The sequence below is a fragment of the Pteronotus mesoamericanus genome, unplaced genomic scaffold, assembly GCF_021234165.1.
Source record: "Pteronotus mesoamericanus isolate MK-2021 breed Mesoamerican mustached bat unplaced genomic scaffold, CSHL_Meso_final contig_32, whole genome shotgun sequence".
NCBI lineage: Eukaryota > Metazoa > Chordata > Mammalia > Chiroptera > Mormoopidae > Pteronotus > Pteronotus mesoamericanus.
In genome coordinates this window covers 14,113,255-14,130,236 of record NW_026555134.1, presented here as the reverse complement: position 1 = coordinate 14,130,236, position 16,982 = coordinate 14,113,255, and the positions used below count along the sequence as shown (strand labels likewise).

Sequence of the window (16,982 nt, the reverse complement as noted above, 5' to 3'; positions counted from 1 at the left end):
CAAGTTAATTACCTTTGAGGAAAAAGAGCCAACTCTTTTACTTATCTATTCCAGGAGCTCCTTGGGTGTTGTGACCACCAAGATAGCTCGACTGAGGTGCCTGGGGCACATTTCTGGACCTTTTGGATCAGGCCACCTTTCCTGTACTGCATTACTCAGGGAAGACAGAGTTATAACCCACACGCGCACATTAATGCTTTCATTTGATCTGGAGTGTTTGAGTCTCTGTTTGTGCTTTTGTGAAAACTGTCACCCAGAACAGCATTTCTTTGGGAAGAATTAACATAACATTTTGAATTAAATTTCCAGAAAAAAATTATGAAAACTTACTGGGGCATATACTGTAACCTGTGATCTTTTTTTCAATCCTAACAAAAAAGAAGCTATAATTGTTCAGTCTTTTAAATGAATGTACCTTGTAACTCATCCAGTTACTCTACTTTGTACAAATAGTTGACATAAACAAACTGTATTTACCTACTAAGAGGTTCATCTTTCAGAAAAGTCTATTTGTACTTGGAAAATAGATGGGGATTGGGCGGGGTCTTTGGCTCCCTTAATTCTGCATGGATAAATCCCAACTCAGCCATTCTCCATCCGCTCCTGATGTTATCAACATGAGGATGAGGGCAACCAAAGCCTAAGTGGGTGTGTGGTTCGGGTTCCCAGTCATGATTATCAGTTACTGCATTCTTTGTAAGTGCCTGATACTGTTCCAGACTTACACACATTCACTCTCCTAAACTTGACCATGTAAAGTAGGTGCTATAGCATGCCCAAGGTCACACGGCACATGGTGTGGCAGAGTCAGAATTTGAACACAGAGTCCTCATTTTTACAAGTATGCCTTGGATTACAGACAGAGCACCCTGTGAAACTGCACAGTTTATTCTCAGTGATGGATTCAGTGAGGCCTGGAGGTGTGTGTTGGGAACTTGCCCCCCAGAGGATTCTGTTATACCAGAAAGGCTGAAAGTGACTTTTAATTACAGGGGACTCCCAGGACTGAATAATTTGTCTCATTAGTCCCATCCATGTTAAGGTAATGCTCATTAACCCATGTCTCTGAGTGCCACCGGAGACAACTGAGTGGGGACAAGATGTAGCCATCGATTTCAGGTTCCTGAGTATTCCTCCTCTTTGTGGGAAAATTTAGAAACTATTTCTCAGGAGGACTGCCAATTTGCAGTGTTATCTTTACCCCAACCTGGGTGTCGATGGCTGCTTCCCAAGTCTAAATCAACATGTGCTCAAACCGTGCCAGATGGCAGTTGCTAGCCCTGTTTATGGAGACTGCAAAGATTCGCCTAGGCTCACGGTCCAGTCCTCTCTGTTCATGCTCGTGGTTTCTTAGGAAGTAGGTCCTCACCCCGCCACAGTGCACACCCTTTCTTCTCCCCCCGTTATCAGAGAAACAGAGGAGCTGCATTCCACCAGAAACGTATGACGTTTCTTCTCATTGCATCATGCAGGAAAGATGCTAAGTAATTACTATTGATGCAAGAGAGAACTATAGGGAAAATGAGACTTTTCCTGGAGGGAACCAGCAGACTCACAGAGCATTTGTGAATATAACATTTGAGGTTTGGGTTCTTACTGAGAAAGCCAGGAGATCCATAAACATGGTTATTTGTTATTCTGTTGAGAGACAAGTTTGCATCACGTACAACTTCTGAGTTTTGACCCATAGTAAGTGCCTTAACTAATCAGTGAAGTGCCCACCATCTACTTCTCAGCCTGGCTTTCTTGTTTCTTACCTATCATCAGGTTTTAAACCAACGTTTAAAAGTCTGAAAAGGTCACATTTTTCTTTTAGGGTTCTTTAATCCATTTTTAAGAGGGAATTTATTTACCATTTACCATAAGCATATTTATGAACTTAGGATTCATTAAGATCTCAAGAATTACTCCTTGTAAATGTTTAAAGTCTGTTGTTTGGTTTTTTTCTCAAAGTATTTGAAATTATAACTAATAAAAGTAGATTATAATAGGATTTTAGGTACCTAAACATTCATATGAAATGTGGAATTAAAAAATGAAACAATTTCAGTGATTAATGAGCTGACGCCAAATGATTTTATTTCCAAAAAATTCACGGATTTTGTGATTTTTCACTCAACCTGAAATATTACAGGTTGGTTACTGCCAAGTAATCAAACTGCCTTGTTGGTTTCCTGTCCCTGAACTACTGATGATTGTGTGTCAGGGAGTGACAAATGCTAGCTACTCCTAATTAGACTCCACTGATGTCACCACGCAACTGCGCCAACCATCCTTCCTTAGGCAGGAGCGTCTCAAAATTTAGGTTGCATCAAAATCACCTGAGGGCTGAGGGCTAATTAAAACACAGATTGCAGGGCCCCCGCCGCCAGAGTTTCTGATTCAGTCAAATCCGCCGTTTGTCCCCAAATTACTGCATTTCTAACGTTAAAAGACAAACCGAGACATATTAAGAATTTTAAGACAATGCCAAACCGGAAGTGGTGAGCAGTGCTCCAGCCACAGAAACCAGGGGGAAGCTCCTGTTCGACAGGCAGCCGGGTCTTCCTGCGCAGTGCCAGCCTCAACCCCGAGACAAGATGGTGAAGATCGGAGCGAACGGATTTGGCCGCATTGGGCGCCTGGTCACCAGGGCTGCTTTTTACTCTGGCAAAGTGGATGTTGTCGCCATCAATGACCCCTTCATTGACCTCAACTACATGGTCTACATGTTTCAGTATGATTCTACTCACGGCAAGTTCAAAGGCACAGTCAAGGCTGAGAACGGGAAGCTTATCATCAACGGAAAGTCCATCTCCATCTTCCAGGAGCGAGATCCCGCCAACATCAAATGGGGTGATGCTGGTGCTGAGTATGTTGTGCAGTCCACAGGTGTCTTCACTACCATGGAGAAGGCTGGCGCTCACTTGAAGGGTGGCACCAAGAGGGTCATCCTCTCTGCCCCTTCTGCCGATGCCCCCATGTTTGTGATGGGTGTGAACCACAACAAGTATGACAACTCCATGAAGATGGTCAGCAATGCCCCCTGCACGACCAACTGCTTGGCCCCCCTGGCCAAAGTCCTCCATGACAACTTTGGCATGGTGGAGGGACTCATGACCACAGTCCAGGCCATCACTGCCACCCGGAAGACCGTGGACGGCCCCTCCGGGAAGCTGTGGTGTGACGGCCGGGGGACTGCCCAGAACATCATCCCTGCTTCTACTGGCACAGCCAAGGCTGTGGGCAAGGTCATCCCTGAGCTCAATGGGAAGCTCACTGGCATGGCTTTCCGTGTCCCCACCCCCAATGTGTCAGTTGTGGATCTGACCTGCCGCCTAGAGAAAACTGCCAAATACAATGACATCAAGAAGGTAGTGAAGTAGGCATCAGAGGGCCCCCTCAAGGGCATCCTGGGCTACACTGAGGACCAGGTTGTCTCCTGCGACTTTAACAGTGACACCCACTCCTCCACCTTCGATGCTGGGGCTGGCATTGCCCTCAATGACCACTTTGTCAAGCTCATTTCCTGGTATGACAATGAATTTGGCTACAGCAACAGGGTGGTCGACCTTGTGGTCCACATGGCCTCCAAGGAGTAAGAGCCCCCTGAACCACCAGCCCCAGCGACAGGAAGAGAGACCCTCAGCTGCTGGGGAGTCCTTGCCCCAAATCGATCCCCCAACACACTGAGAATCTCCTGATCTTGTTTCCATCCTGGACCCCCTGAGGAGGGGAGGGGCTTAAGGAGCCCTGCCCTGTCATGCACCATCAATAAAGTTCACTGTACCCCCCCAAAACAAAACAAAAACAAAAACAAAAAAAAAAAAACGTACAGAGGCAAAGGCAGGAAATTATTGTATCGGCTACCGCTTACACTTAGCTGTTTGTGATTGGTTCTTCTTCGGTTTTGATTTCCCAACCTCTAGGCATTAACAAGCTTAGATTTTTGTTTGCTTGTGTAGGCTGGAGGCCACCTCAGTATTAGAGCCACCTCAGCCAAATGGATGCCTTCTTTAATTAATTAACGCTGACAAGACCCACGGTGATGCCTAAGCTTCTCGAGAACTCTCTAAGAACCACTGCCCCAGACCAATGGGCCCTCTAGAAACTTCATCAATTTTCTAAGCCCCAGAATTTTTGCAGGATTCACTTGCGATCCTCCCGCACAGTATAGTTTACTTAAGCATGTAGATAATGAAATAAATTTTAGACTTGATAATCTCAGTATTATTGTCACTCATATGCAATAAAACTCCACAATAATATAATAAGCAGAGAGGGAGAGAAACTTTTAAACAGTAAAAATGTGGTTTTTCATGTATGCTACCCTGATGAAATGACCAGGAGGAGCCTGGGAAGCTGGTAGGCTGGGAGTTTCTGGGTCTGGTTTTACTTGAAAAAACAACCAAACAATGATCCTTGAAATAACAACAGTTTGGGCTTGGCTCCACCTGGTGGTAGTTGTTTGCTCTAGAACTACGGAGATTTGCAGGTGATTCTCTTTTTTTCTGTTGACAACGTTGGAAAATATAGTGGAAATGTCGGGAAGAAAAGAAAATGGATGTAGTTATGCAGCCCCTATCTCGTATATTTTGATATTGTGGAAAGAAACTGCCTTTAGTCTTCACTAGTACAAAGATTTAAAAAGCATTCTCATTAGGCAGTATTTTTGAATTTATATTTTAGGACAGAATATAAATAAAAGTAATGTATATTAGAAAACCTGCACCATTTGATTTAGCTAGAGCAAATGCAAGATTTCACTGAAACACTGTTTGCATTAATTTATCCTCCAATGTGGAAATCTTTTTAGGAAAATTCGGTAGCATGTTTTTGTTTTTTTTTCCAATAGGTTTACGTTCAACATTATTCTGTATTAGTTTCAGATGCACAGCATAGTGGTTAGACAATCATGTGCTTTACAGAGTGGTCCCCCTGATATTTCAAGTGCCCACCTACCCCATACATATTTATTACAATATTATTGATTGTATTCCCTATGCTGCAATTTACATCTCTGAGACTATTCTGTAATCACCAGTAGCATATTTCTAAGTGAAAAACAGTTCTGTTCAATTCTTCCTGCTATTGAGGGGTTTCTGCAAGGGACCAAAGAACAATGTTTCTTCAAAGAACAATGAAGCTGGTACCAAAGACTCGACAATTATAAAGCCTAAAGCAAGTTCCAAGACCGCTTCCTTGGGAGATAAGATTTTGTAGAGCTGGCCTGGCCCACCTCAGCTTATGCGCCATTGTGAAGGCATGAAAGAGAACTGGACAACTCGATGACTGACTGGCGGGGGCAGATGGGGAGTTGTTTGTGAAGGGTTGTCGAGGGCTGGGGGGTGCGCTCTGCTGCGTGGCCTCCTCTTGCTGCTCAGTTTTTAGCTTTTCCACCAACTTCATTGAGACCACTTGGAGAGACGTGTTACCTTAAAATAGAGATCTGAGGGTGAGTGTTTGACTCAGAAATAACCTAAACCGGAAAGGCAGTGGCCCTGGCGCCCTGCGGGTGGCAAGGCGAACATCACGTTGCTTCGCTGGCAGAGAGCCATGCTTCGCCCACCGCAGGGCAGAGCCGCAGAGCGCCCTTGCAACGCGGAGCGGGAAAATCAGCATCTCTAACCGGTGCCAGGTGATGCTGACAGTAATGCTGCCCGCACCCAATGAGGTGCTCCAATACCTCTCTAATGCCGCCTTCTGGCGGGGTCACAACAGTAAATATTAGCCCACATTATTTTATAAAACTCGGCAGGGGAGTACAAATACTTATGTGCGTATTATCACTTTGCTATCACGAAATCTTTGGTTAACTGGTATTTAATGTCAGCATCCCCAATATTAAACTAAGGCCCCTTCATGGTAGCTTTATTAAAATAAGGTTATCAATATATTCCTTACTGTGTAGGATTGTAAAACTTGTTCACATTTTGTATATAAACCTGAAAATGCAAGGATGTGAATGAACATTTTATAAAAATACATTGATTTCTGACGGCGCCTTGTGCTGACGATTGTATACAGTAATGTGATTATGCGGCAGAGGGCGCCATGGTACCACATTTACGTGTGTTCTCACCAGTGAATTCCTGAATAGTCCCTGTAAGGATTTGTAAAGGAAAGAAGGAATGTTGGATGGTCCCTTCACGCTTCACTTTTTTATAAATACTCCTGAGATTAGGAAGTGTGACAACTTCAGAATTTCTATTGCCTGGAACTAGGAGTCTTTACAGGATTTGATCCATCCTTGTCAGCCCTGCTGATACTTTTCTATTTGAGGCTCATTAATTCAGAAGAATGTATTTCAGCCACTGCATCAAAATGCTCCTCAGATTTACAAGACCCAATTTTAAGCGTTTTTTTTTTCTTTCCTAAAGTCAGTTGTAAAATTGAGGGCTGAGGTGCTATGAACATTTGTTACTGCAGGTATTCTCACCCACTGCAGACATTTAGAAAATTGGAACATGTAAAACTGCTCTTTTATACTATCCTGCATTTTTATTTGGTCATATTGAATATTGAGGTAATTCAAGAAATGGTTATTAAATCACAAAATGCTATAACCAAATGATGATATTCTACTCTATAATTATATAGATTTGTGAGATTGACATTACATCAATAACAAAACAAAATTTTAAAAAGCAGGCTTTCACATATATGTGAAGTTTTGATAAAAGCCAGGATATACAAATTAAAATCTTCTCAATTTATTATCAGTTTAATTAAATACAGATTCTAGATTGATGTGGTTTCCCTTAGCCACATCACTGAGAGCTCTCCATTATTTACTTAAAATACTATGTAAAATATAGTTTGATGAAAAAGAAATTACAAGATGAAGTGTGAATTTTTCATTTGCTCTAACAAACCTTTATAAAGAAAACTGTGTGATGATTGGCCAGTAAAAGGAGAAAAATGGATAATGTTTGCAATAAAACATTTATTTTCCTAAAATGTTTAAGAAGCTCTGCAGCATCATAATCAGACTTGACATATTGTATTCCCTTCCAAATGAAGTCATAGAATCTTATCATCAAACTGGAAGGGAAGTTGAGGGGTTCTCTCTCTGAGTCATCGACCAGGACTCGTATTTGATAGCAAGTAGCAGAGTCCTGAGACATGTGGCTTCATCAGGCTGGGCGTTATTTTCCTTGCATGTAAGTGGCACCTGGAGGTGCTGCTGCTAATTGGGCTCAGGTCTCTCCAGTTCTCAAGACTTTTCCTGGAGGTTGCAAGATGGCTGTAAGGACTCTTACTGTCAGTTATAAATTCCAGGTAGCAAAGAAAAGAGAATGAAGGAAAGGAGGAAGGGACAATTCCTGTGTCACAATGGCAAAATCTCGAGATCCCAGTAGATAGCCACTTATATCTCATTGCTGGAAGACAGCCAGTGTCCTCCTCTGCCAAGGAAGGCTGGGAAGCAGCTTTTCACTGGGCATAATGCCAACCCTCATAGAATTACTAAATCTGTTAATAAAGGAAGAAAAGAATGGCAACCTCTTCCAAAGCTCTCTGTCACAGCCTCGGCCACAATTTGCATCTTATGATGAAGCAAGTAGTCCCAGAAAAATTAAAGGACTTTGCCAATGTCACAGAGCCAGGACTTTGGGGGGCATAATTTATGCCCTCTTGTTTTTGCTTGTTTATGGAATTGTACATGGGAGTGGGGTGGGGTCTTCAAAGTTCTAAAGTTTTGCTTTAGCATGAGCATAGTTAAGTAAAGAATGTAAGAATGATAGGTCCTTAAAAGCTTAGCTCATTGCCCAGATAATAAAATGAGTGTTTCCTGGAAGAAGAGTTGTAAACCCATGTTGACTTTCTCTCACAGATATCATCCAGCCATTTAAATACTTTGTTAGATTTGTACATTCAGAAAGGCAGCACTAGATCAAGCTATGTATTCATCCAAGAAGAAATTACGTATTACTACTTATAACCTAGTATCACAAAGAAGTGATATGCAGAAACCTGAAAGGAAATGCTTTCTAAAAATTGTGCACTATTACCCCTATCCTGTTTATGTTACAGACAAGAAAACTATAGGCTAGCAAAACAGAAATGACGATTTACCGGTAATTCATCTGGAGAATAGGAAAATATCATTTTCATTTTAACATTTATTCACATCTTTCATGCCACGGGTTATGATTTCAAATCTTTCTAAACATGAAGAGTTATTTCAACATTATAGTGTCCTCTGGTATGGCAAATATTTACTGTTTTCCCTCCATTTCTGATCTGTGTGTGGGATATAAATGGGGAGCAGAATTTCCTAGTTGGAAATGCAGATTTGTGTGATTTGTTTGTGATTGCAGTGGGAGAAACTACAGATGACCACGAGCGAAAGGAGGAAAATATTCTGCTCCGTCACATTCCACGTCATCGCCATCACCTGCGTGGTTTGGTCTTTGTATGTATTAATAGATCGGACGGCGGAAGAAATCAAGCAAGGCAATGATAACGGTAAGAGTGTGTCTCTCTTCTTTTTTTCCTCTCTCGAGTTCTATGACGATACCCAGAGCTGAGTAGGAAAACCATTTCCCCAGTTTAGATCTTCATGAATGAAACACTAGCAGAAATTAGTACTGGAAACTGAGTCTTCTCCCATTATGCAGCTGATCACTACTCTGACTGTGAAGCGTTCGATATATGGGATCCCAAGCTGAGATGTGAGATTAATCAAGTCCATGTAAATCTTAGAAGGGAAAAATGCCCGTGTGTCATCCACTGCTCCCGACTTTTCCGGAGCAGAATAAGGATCAGGTTCTTCCTGATGTGTAGAGGCAAACAGTTGTAAAAACGGAAGGTTTTTATTTAATCCACCGTAGTCATTGCTTCTTTTAAAACATGAATAAGATGATCCTCTAGTAGAGACTGTTATAGCTTGTTAATACTGTACAATGTGATGGAGTGGATTAACGCTATGGTGTGAAATTTTAAACATACTAGGTTTGATTGTGAAGTCTGCAGAGAAGGATGTTTAACAATCATTAAGGCACATTCTAACGTTTAAAATGGATAGGTCGTTTAAAATTATCTTCACTTCTGAAGGCACCCTCTCTCTTTCTTGCCAGGCCATACATGCTCAGTCATAGCTGGTAAAATAGTGAGAAATATTCCCATAGCCCCACCCTATTCGCGGTGAGCGGGTAGGGGGTTGGGCAGGAAACAATATTACACCGCTGGTGAATTTGATAGGAGAAATTGTTCAGGTAATAACACTGTATGTTTACAGTGTTGTGAAAATGTTTATGCACCTTCCTCAAACAGAATAAATGAGAAAGAAGTGAGGAAAAGAAGGAAAAAGTGGAAAAAATTAAAGGGAAAACTTTGTTGCTCCTGTTTCCTGTGTTTTATAAAAACAGGAGGGCAGGATGTTGCATTCTCACACTTGCCCTCCTGGTGGCAGCAGCGCGCGCCCTTCTGTGCTCTCCCGGCCGTTCCAGAAACGGGCGGGGCGGGGCGGGGCGGGGCCCGTTAAAGGGACTGGGAGGACTTGCCTGAGGCGCTGACTGCGAAGTGCTTTACAGTAGTTGTAGCGCGGAGGGAAATCCAGGTGAGGGGTGGCGACCGAGTTACCGATCCCAACGTCGTCTTTTGAATAAGAATGAAAGCACGGTGGCTGGAAACACAGGTAGGGTGAGGTTTTGTTGGGGGTTTTTTGTTGTTGTTGTTCAATCCTAACTCATTTTTATTCAATTTGTATCAAACTACATTATGCATTGTTCCTGAGATGCTGTAGGAAGTAATTTCCTAGAGGGTAGGAATTTTTTTTTTTTTAAATCCATGTCCCCTATATTTACAGGTACTGGCCCAAGCCAAGTCCCAGAAAATGTGCCAGAAACACGGCATTGTGCATCTATGGAAAAACAGAGGCATTCCACTGCCAGCCCCACCTTCCCAACCCCGACGTGCGGCCTCGCGGCTCCAGTGCTTTCCTAGCAATCGAGGGCAGGCATGATAGCCAGGGACCTGACGTTTGTAGATGTCTAGCTTGGAGTCCAGTGTTTTGAGAACTGTACGTTTGCCCCAGTGGTCGCCCTGACTTGCTGCAGCTGCCCTAGTCTGCTGGGCTCTTCCTGTCCTCCCTCCGCCACGTGAGAGGGAACAACGAAGGGCACCTCTCCTAGACACAGCAAGAAGTAATCCCATATGGCATTCATTCATAGACAGGTCAGAACCCCCCTCTTACATTCATTTACTCAATGTCACTTCGGAGACATGGGAGTGGAGTGGATAGTGATTAATGAACTTGGGAGTCTCAATCCAGAACCCAGGAAACCCATGGCCCCCTGTTTCCTTCCATTTATCTCACTCTGCCTACTCATTCTCTGGTCCCCGTGGAGATCCTTATGTCTTCAGTTGTCATTTCTATGCAGATGACCCTCCAAATTTCTCCCTAGCACATACTGAACTCCCATCATGGATCTACCTACCTCTTCAATGTCTCTGTTTAAAGGTTTTCCAGGCACCAAATTGAGTGTGTCCAGACGCATCATCTACTACCACTTCCCACTCTAACACCTGTGGGAAAGGCTTTACTAACACCCAGTAACCAAATCCAATCCAGTTTTCATTCCTCATCTCTTCCCTTTCCCTCACTTCTACCTTAAGTCAATCACCAAGTCCTATATATTCTGCCCCATATACCTCTGGAATCTGCCCGGGTCTCTCCTTCCCCACTGCCACCATCCATGTGCCAGCTATTGTACCTTTAACTTGAAAACTGCAATAGCTTCTTAACTAGACTTTGTCTAGTTTTTCCCACTTTCAACCCATACTCAAAAATGTGCTCCCAGGAAACTTACAAAATACAAATCCGATCACATCCTATCCCTAACTAGCCATTATTCAAATACTCGTATACCCCCAACTCTTTAATGGGACTCAGCGCCCTACCATGACCCAGCTATAGGCAATTAGGCTGAACATTCGTCCGCTCCCCAAATCTACTCCCTGACCCTTGCTCGGCTTTGCTCTGTGCAGGAAACACGTCCTTCCAGTTTCTCCTGCCCACCACCACACTCTAACACACTGCTCTCCGCGCCCTAACCCCACTCAGCCTTGGCAGTTCACCGTAACCTTCACTCCCTCTGGGAAACCTAGTGCAGCTCCCTACACTAGAATCATCGTTACTACGCAGTGGTTCTCAAAACGTGTTCCCTGGAATAAGAGCATCAGCATCTCCTGGACACTTGTTAAAGAAATGCAGATTTTGGCCCCTCCCCACCCCAGACCCATGAATCAGAAATTCTGAGGATGGAGCCCAGCAATTAGTGCTTAAGAAGCCAAGTGACTGTGATGTCCTCCACACATGGAGAACCAGGCACTCCCATAGCAACATGCCCTTACCCCTCCTCTCTCGCTCCTTACTCCACCTTGATTGCCTAATTGGAATTACCTGGGAAGTTCCTATGTAGAGGCGCCACTACAGGGCCTCTGTTTTATCCCCAAAGGTTTAGATTTTATTATCCCTGAGAGACTCTCTTGTGCATCCATGCTGAGAAGCTCTGCCGCCTATCAGGACGCGTTATTGTAGTGGCTCGTTCCACTCTCTGTCTCCCCCACTCACAGCCTCGGAGCTCAGAGCAAGTGCAGGGGCCTCTGTCTTGCTCCCCAGTACACCTCAGGTGCTGGGTGCTGCGTCCGGGTTCTGGTGGCCCGGCTAGTGCTGCAGAAGCAATGTCTAAGTGTGAATGCCTCATACCCAGGCTTCCCCATCGTTAATCTTTCTTTTACGTATTTTCTTCAAAGAAATTTTTTTTTCTTTCTCCATTCTGGGCGGATGCAGAATTTCAGAAAACAGTCTCTTCATGGACTGTCAGCCGGGACCCTTAGTCAGATTTCCCAGGAGAGAAGCTTGAATGATAACCAAAGTTCAGCTTCCACAAACATATGTATATGGTCGAGTCAGCTTTCTGCCATATACTTTTAAAAATTTATTTTCAGTTTCTTAAAAGCAAGTGAAAATTAGAAAACTTTTATCTTTGGTGCTCAGAACTTTTGAATGAAAGAGCAAGCTAATTAGAAAGAAGCAGTGCCCATAGCTATTTCTCCAGAGCCACTTGCCATTGGGACTGCCCCTAACTCAGCCAGTTTCAAATGGAAACCGCAGTGGTTTCTGCGAATGGTGTCCTGTGTACTTATGTTTAAATTGTATTTAAAATCTGACTTCCCAAAGCACAGGTAGGTGGTCATCTGTGTGAGCTGTTATTGTTTTCATCTTCCTTTGGCACTGGGACTTCAAGTGCTGACCCTGAATCTACTTGCAAAGCTCTTTGGGGGAAAAAAACTGAATTGTTTCAAAGTCAACATATTTTCATTCCATCTTGAAAACCTTTAAAAATATCTGAATAGGAACAAGTTGTCCTTCTTCAACCAGAACTGAGGTTGACTATAAAACAGCAAATCTTTTGAACTGTTATAACTATCCTGAAGGGGGAGGAAAAAAAAAACAACATTTGTGTTTTTAAATGGTTGCTCTTTCAGATTAAATATGTGTGATGCCCCAGATAGCTCTCTCACCTCACTTCTTTATTCTTGTCACCTGTGAAGGGGGGAGAAAGAAAGAAAAAGAAAAAGAAAAAAGAAAAAAGAAACATGGTACTTGAAACTTTAACATCCTGAATCACCCATACTGCAAACTGTAATTTGGGAGAAATTGCTCTTTGCGCCTTCTCTTCACACATTCTAGAAGAATGTTCCAGTATACTATATTTGTGTGTTGAAAACAAAACACAAAAACACAGACCAAAAAAAATTACAGTTTTATACTATCTATTAAAAAGACTCTAGGTACAGATTTTAACATTGCCCCAGAACTATTTAAGTGTATACATCTTGAGACTAGCATAACCAATTGATTGTTTCCCCCATGACTGATTCTCTTGTAAGCCTCTATGTGTCTCCAAGGCAGGGGCTATGATTCATTGTTCAGAGAGCGCTCGGGGTTAGCAGAGGCTCCAACATCATTGCTGACCGTGGCTGAGCCCGGCAGATAAGAACCGTGGCTCTAACCATCTGTTTAGAGTATGTGTTAAAAATCACTTCCCAGCAATCCATACAATATTTTCCTTTTCAGAATTTTTGTTTAAACTATTCCTTTTAAAATTAATCATGTGTGCTGCTATTGTTAACAGTCCAGATATTGTACGATCAACACTGATTTGGGCTGGTTGTCAGAAGCCGGGGCTCTAGTTCTGCCTTGATTACTGGGTAGTTATTGTAAACAAAATAATTAATCACTCTGAAGCTCAATGTCCTCATCTGTAAAACTAAGTTGGACTGAATACTCTCCAAAATTTCTTATGTTTCATCTTTCAACGATACCATGAACTTGACCTTGCATCAGATAAACTGAAACATCGTGTGTAGACAATATTGCACATAGCAAACCTAGTTACTCACAGTGAAGTTCACCATTAAAACAAGTTCAGAAAAAGGTTGTAAATATGTGAAACTTTTTTTTAAATAATATACCAAGTGAAGAGAAGCAACCAGGATAAATGCAAAGGAGAAAACCACCACCCAATTCTACCACTCATACACACCATTGATATAAGCACATTTTATAATTCTGCATAACCTAAGCGCCCAGCCAAAAAGATCCAAACTTAACAATTACTTTTTGTATTTGTTAAGTATACACTATCCCTGTCCAGTCACATGGCCTTCTACATAAGATATGCAGAATATGCAGAGAATTTGAATTCAAAATCTGGAAGAGATCTTAGAGATCACTGTTTCAAAGATGAGGCAATTGGTGATATGCCTCCATATCTGTAGATATATTATAAACACCCACATGAGAGTTTGTGGCTTACCCAATTGAACTTAAAAAAGTAAACAGGCAAGACAGGTGACTTAGTACACATACCTCCAATGGAGAGGTGTGGGGACCCTATTCTATTACCAATAGAATATATTTTCAGAGAAACAATATTGCTGGAAAGGAGATGAGTCTGAAAGGGGCCGGAGGGTGGACCCCAGCTTGCAAGCCATTGGCGCAGTGATCTGAAAGTCTGGCGTTAAGTGTTTCCAAACAAATGCTACACACAGAGTTGCCACTTAAACATTTCAGGACCTTTTGTTGTAGTTAACTTCTGGTGAGATTTCTCAGCTCATCCCAAGAAGGGAGTTAGAACTGCAAGGGATGCCCAGGGGCACAGGGTGAGGAGGTTTAGCACAGACAAAACGCCAGAGGCTGGGCTGGCTGCTAACCAGGCTTCACCCTAGCCAGGGTTCCTGGTTGTCATTGCCGAGCATCCAGGAAGGACAGCCAAAGGTTGAAGCCCAGTGAAGTTAAAGAGGTCTTAGTATGGGCTCCAGTGAAAGCTTTGCTCTTAATCTACAACCCGTTAAGGCAAAGACGTGAAGCATTTACTGTATCTTGCCATGTATAATGCACACTTTTTTGCCCAAGGTTTTGAGGGAAAAATAAGGGTGCGCATTATACATGGGTAGTACTAATTTTGTATTTATATAAATATTTTAAATTTTTATTTATGTTTATGCATTAAAAGTGTAGCTCTAGAAAGCAGTAACAATATCCGAATGCAAAATAATGTCCTGGAATATGATAATCAGTTTTGTTTCTAAATATAAATAAAAAATAAAATTAAAAAATTAAAACAAAAGATTTTTTTCCTGAAAGTTTGGGCCCAAAATGTGAGTGTGCATTATACACGGAAGTGCATTATTCATGGCAAGGTAATGGTAAATCACTCAGATAGCAACAATAACAACAATTTACATTCTTGTAGCAATATGTGTCAAGAACCATTAATTCATTCAATCCACACTAAAAATCCTAAGAGATAAATACTAGTATTAGCTCCATTTTTAAGGGATGTATCAGTTATCTTTTGCTATATAATAAACATTAATAATTTTTACATTGATAATATATATTTAGGCAACACTATTTTGGCTATATTGGAAAAAAGTTGTGGTTTCAGTAACAAAATATAAAATTTGACTAAATTTTGACTAAAATGAGTGCAACCCTTAAACTTATGCATGTCTATACTCAGGAATTCTCTGGTGAGATGGGGTCGCTTCTTTCTCACTTTTTTAAGGGAATGAGGATGGGGAGGCAGACTTATATGGACAATCTTACACACCTGCTTATTACTTTCCCTTGTTAAAAGGATTTTAAATTCTGATTCTTTCACTCAGTATGTTCACTATCCTTCCTTAAAGATTTAACTACAAGGGATATCAAAGTATTAAAAATCTATGTCATATCTAATAATCATAGTAGGTACTTGATTCTAGGTGGAGAAATATGAGCTATCATCATAGTGGTAGGTAAGAGACTTTCTTCGTATACAATATTAACACCTTTAGAATACCTGAAAGCAATTAAGTAATTCAGGTTATAACTCTTACTCATGAAATTTTACATTTATACAGCAATATATCCCTTACCTACAAAATTTAGCAGGCAGGCATGGTCTTTTGAAGGAGTCATAAAGAAAAAAATTACCGACCCCATAGATAACACCGTGGTGATAACATTCTTGCCCCCCCCCCTTTTTTTTCCAAAGGTGTCCTTGAATGGCCCTTTTGGACGAAACTGGTTGTGGTGGCCATCGGCTTCACAGGAGGTCTCGTCTTCATGTACGTACAGTGCAAAGCCTACGTCCAGCTGTGGCGCAGGCTGAAGGCCTACAACCGCGTGATCTTTGTGCAGAATTGCCCGGACACTGCCAAAAAGCAGGAGAAGAGCTGCTCGTGCGCCGTCAACACGGACCTCAAGGATGCTGTCGTCGTGCCCGTGCTGCAGACGGGCACGAGCTCACTGCCCTCCGCGGAAGGCAGCCCCCCCGAAGTCATCCCCGTGTGACAGGACCGGGTGGGCCTCCCTTCACGGAAGAGTGTCTTTCTAGTCCTCAGCCACTACAAATGACAGAAACGGTCCCGAATCACTCACTCTTCCTTATCTTCTCCCCGCTCTCCTCCTGACTCAGTTTTCCTTACTTCGCTCAAAAAGGAGGAAAAGACACCAAATGACCAGGATCCCATGAAGCAGGGTCTGAAGTGTGATACGTAAAAGTTGGCTGAAGAGGAGTTTCTAAAACAATCAAAGACCGCCAGACCAAGGGACGCTTTTAGGCGGCGTTCATCATCAGATTGCGTGGACACATGAGTCTTCACGGCAGCAGGGGAAGTCAGAGTACAGACTTGAATCGCGATGTCTTTCTTCTAAGGTTTCGTAGTGTTAACTATCTCATCTGGAAATAACACACGCGGTTGGTTGTAAGCTTGAAATTGCTCGCATTATCCGTAAGGCCCACCAGAAGCACACTTGGAGGATGCATCGTTTGATAGTCACACTTTTACAGATAATATTATTTTGATGGCTGTAGTGCAATCCAGTTGTTTTGAGATGCATGATTTTTAAAAAGATGCAATACACATTTGAAGATATTAATACTTGCAATTATACATAAATCATGAAAGATTTTGAGATTTTGGGGGATTTAATTGGCTCTGTTAATTGACAGAAGTTGAAATCAGCTATCAGGTTACATATTTTATCTGGACCCTCTGAAACAGTGTTGTCTCACAGAAATATATTGTAAGCTACATATGCAGGCCAAATATGTAAATTTTAAATTTCCCAGTAGCTCCTTTAGAAAACTTTAAAATAAAAAGGTGAAATTAATTTTAATAATATATTTTATTTAACACTATAGTCAGGTTATTTCAACATGTCATCAATATCAAAAACTATTGATATAATGTAAATTTTTTTATGAACCAAGTCTTCAAAATCCAGTATGTATTTTACCCTTACAAGCGTATCTCAATTTGAATTAACCACATTGGCCAGCCTAGCCCTACATTGGAGACAGAGCCTCTGATTCATCCAACAGTTGAATATTTCAAAACAGCAGCTTAATTCATCCTATTATTCAAAGTCTCACAAATGTTATAATTTTACAAAGCGCTAAATTAATCAAATTAAATAGCCTGGTTGAAGAGTTAGATGA

At 41.9% G+C, this 16,982-nt stretch overlaps 1 protein-coding gene and 1 pseudogene across 1 annotated transcript in view; both read left to right on the top strand.

Annotated features, from left to right (window-relative positions):
• Positions 1-16,223, top strand: part of MARCHF1 (membrane associated ring-CH-type finger 1) — a 240,864-nt gene extending 224,641 nt beyond the window's left edge. The window contains 2 exon segments of the mRNA XM_054576114.1: positions 8,301-8,448; positions 15,534-16,223. Coding sequence (XP_054432089.1) covers positions 8,301-8,448; positions 15,534-15,832 — 447 coding nt within the window. The 3' untranslated portion in view covers positions 15,833-16,223.
• LOC129072592 (glyceraldehyde-3-phosphate dehydrogenase-like) lies at positions 2,503-3,775 on the top strand (annotated as a pseudogene).
• Positions 16,224-16,982: the final 759 nt, after the last annotated feature.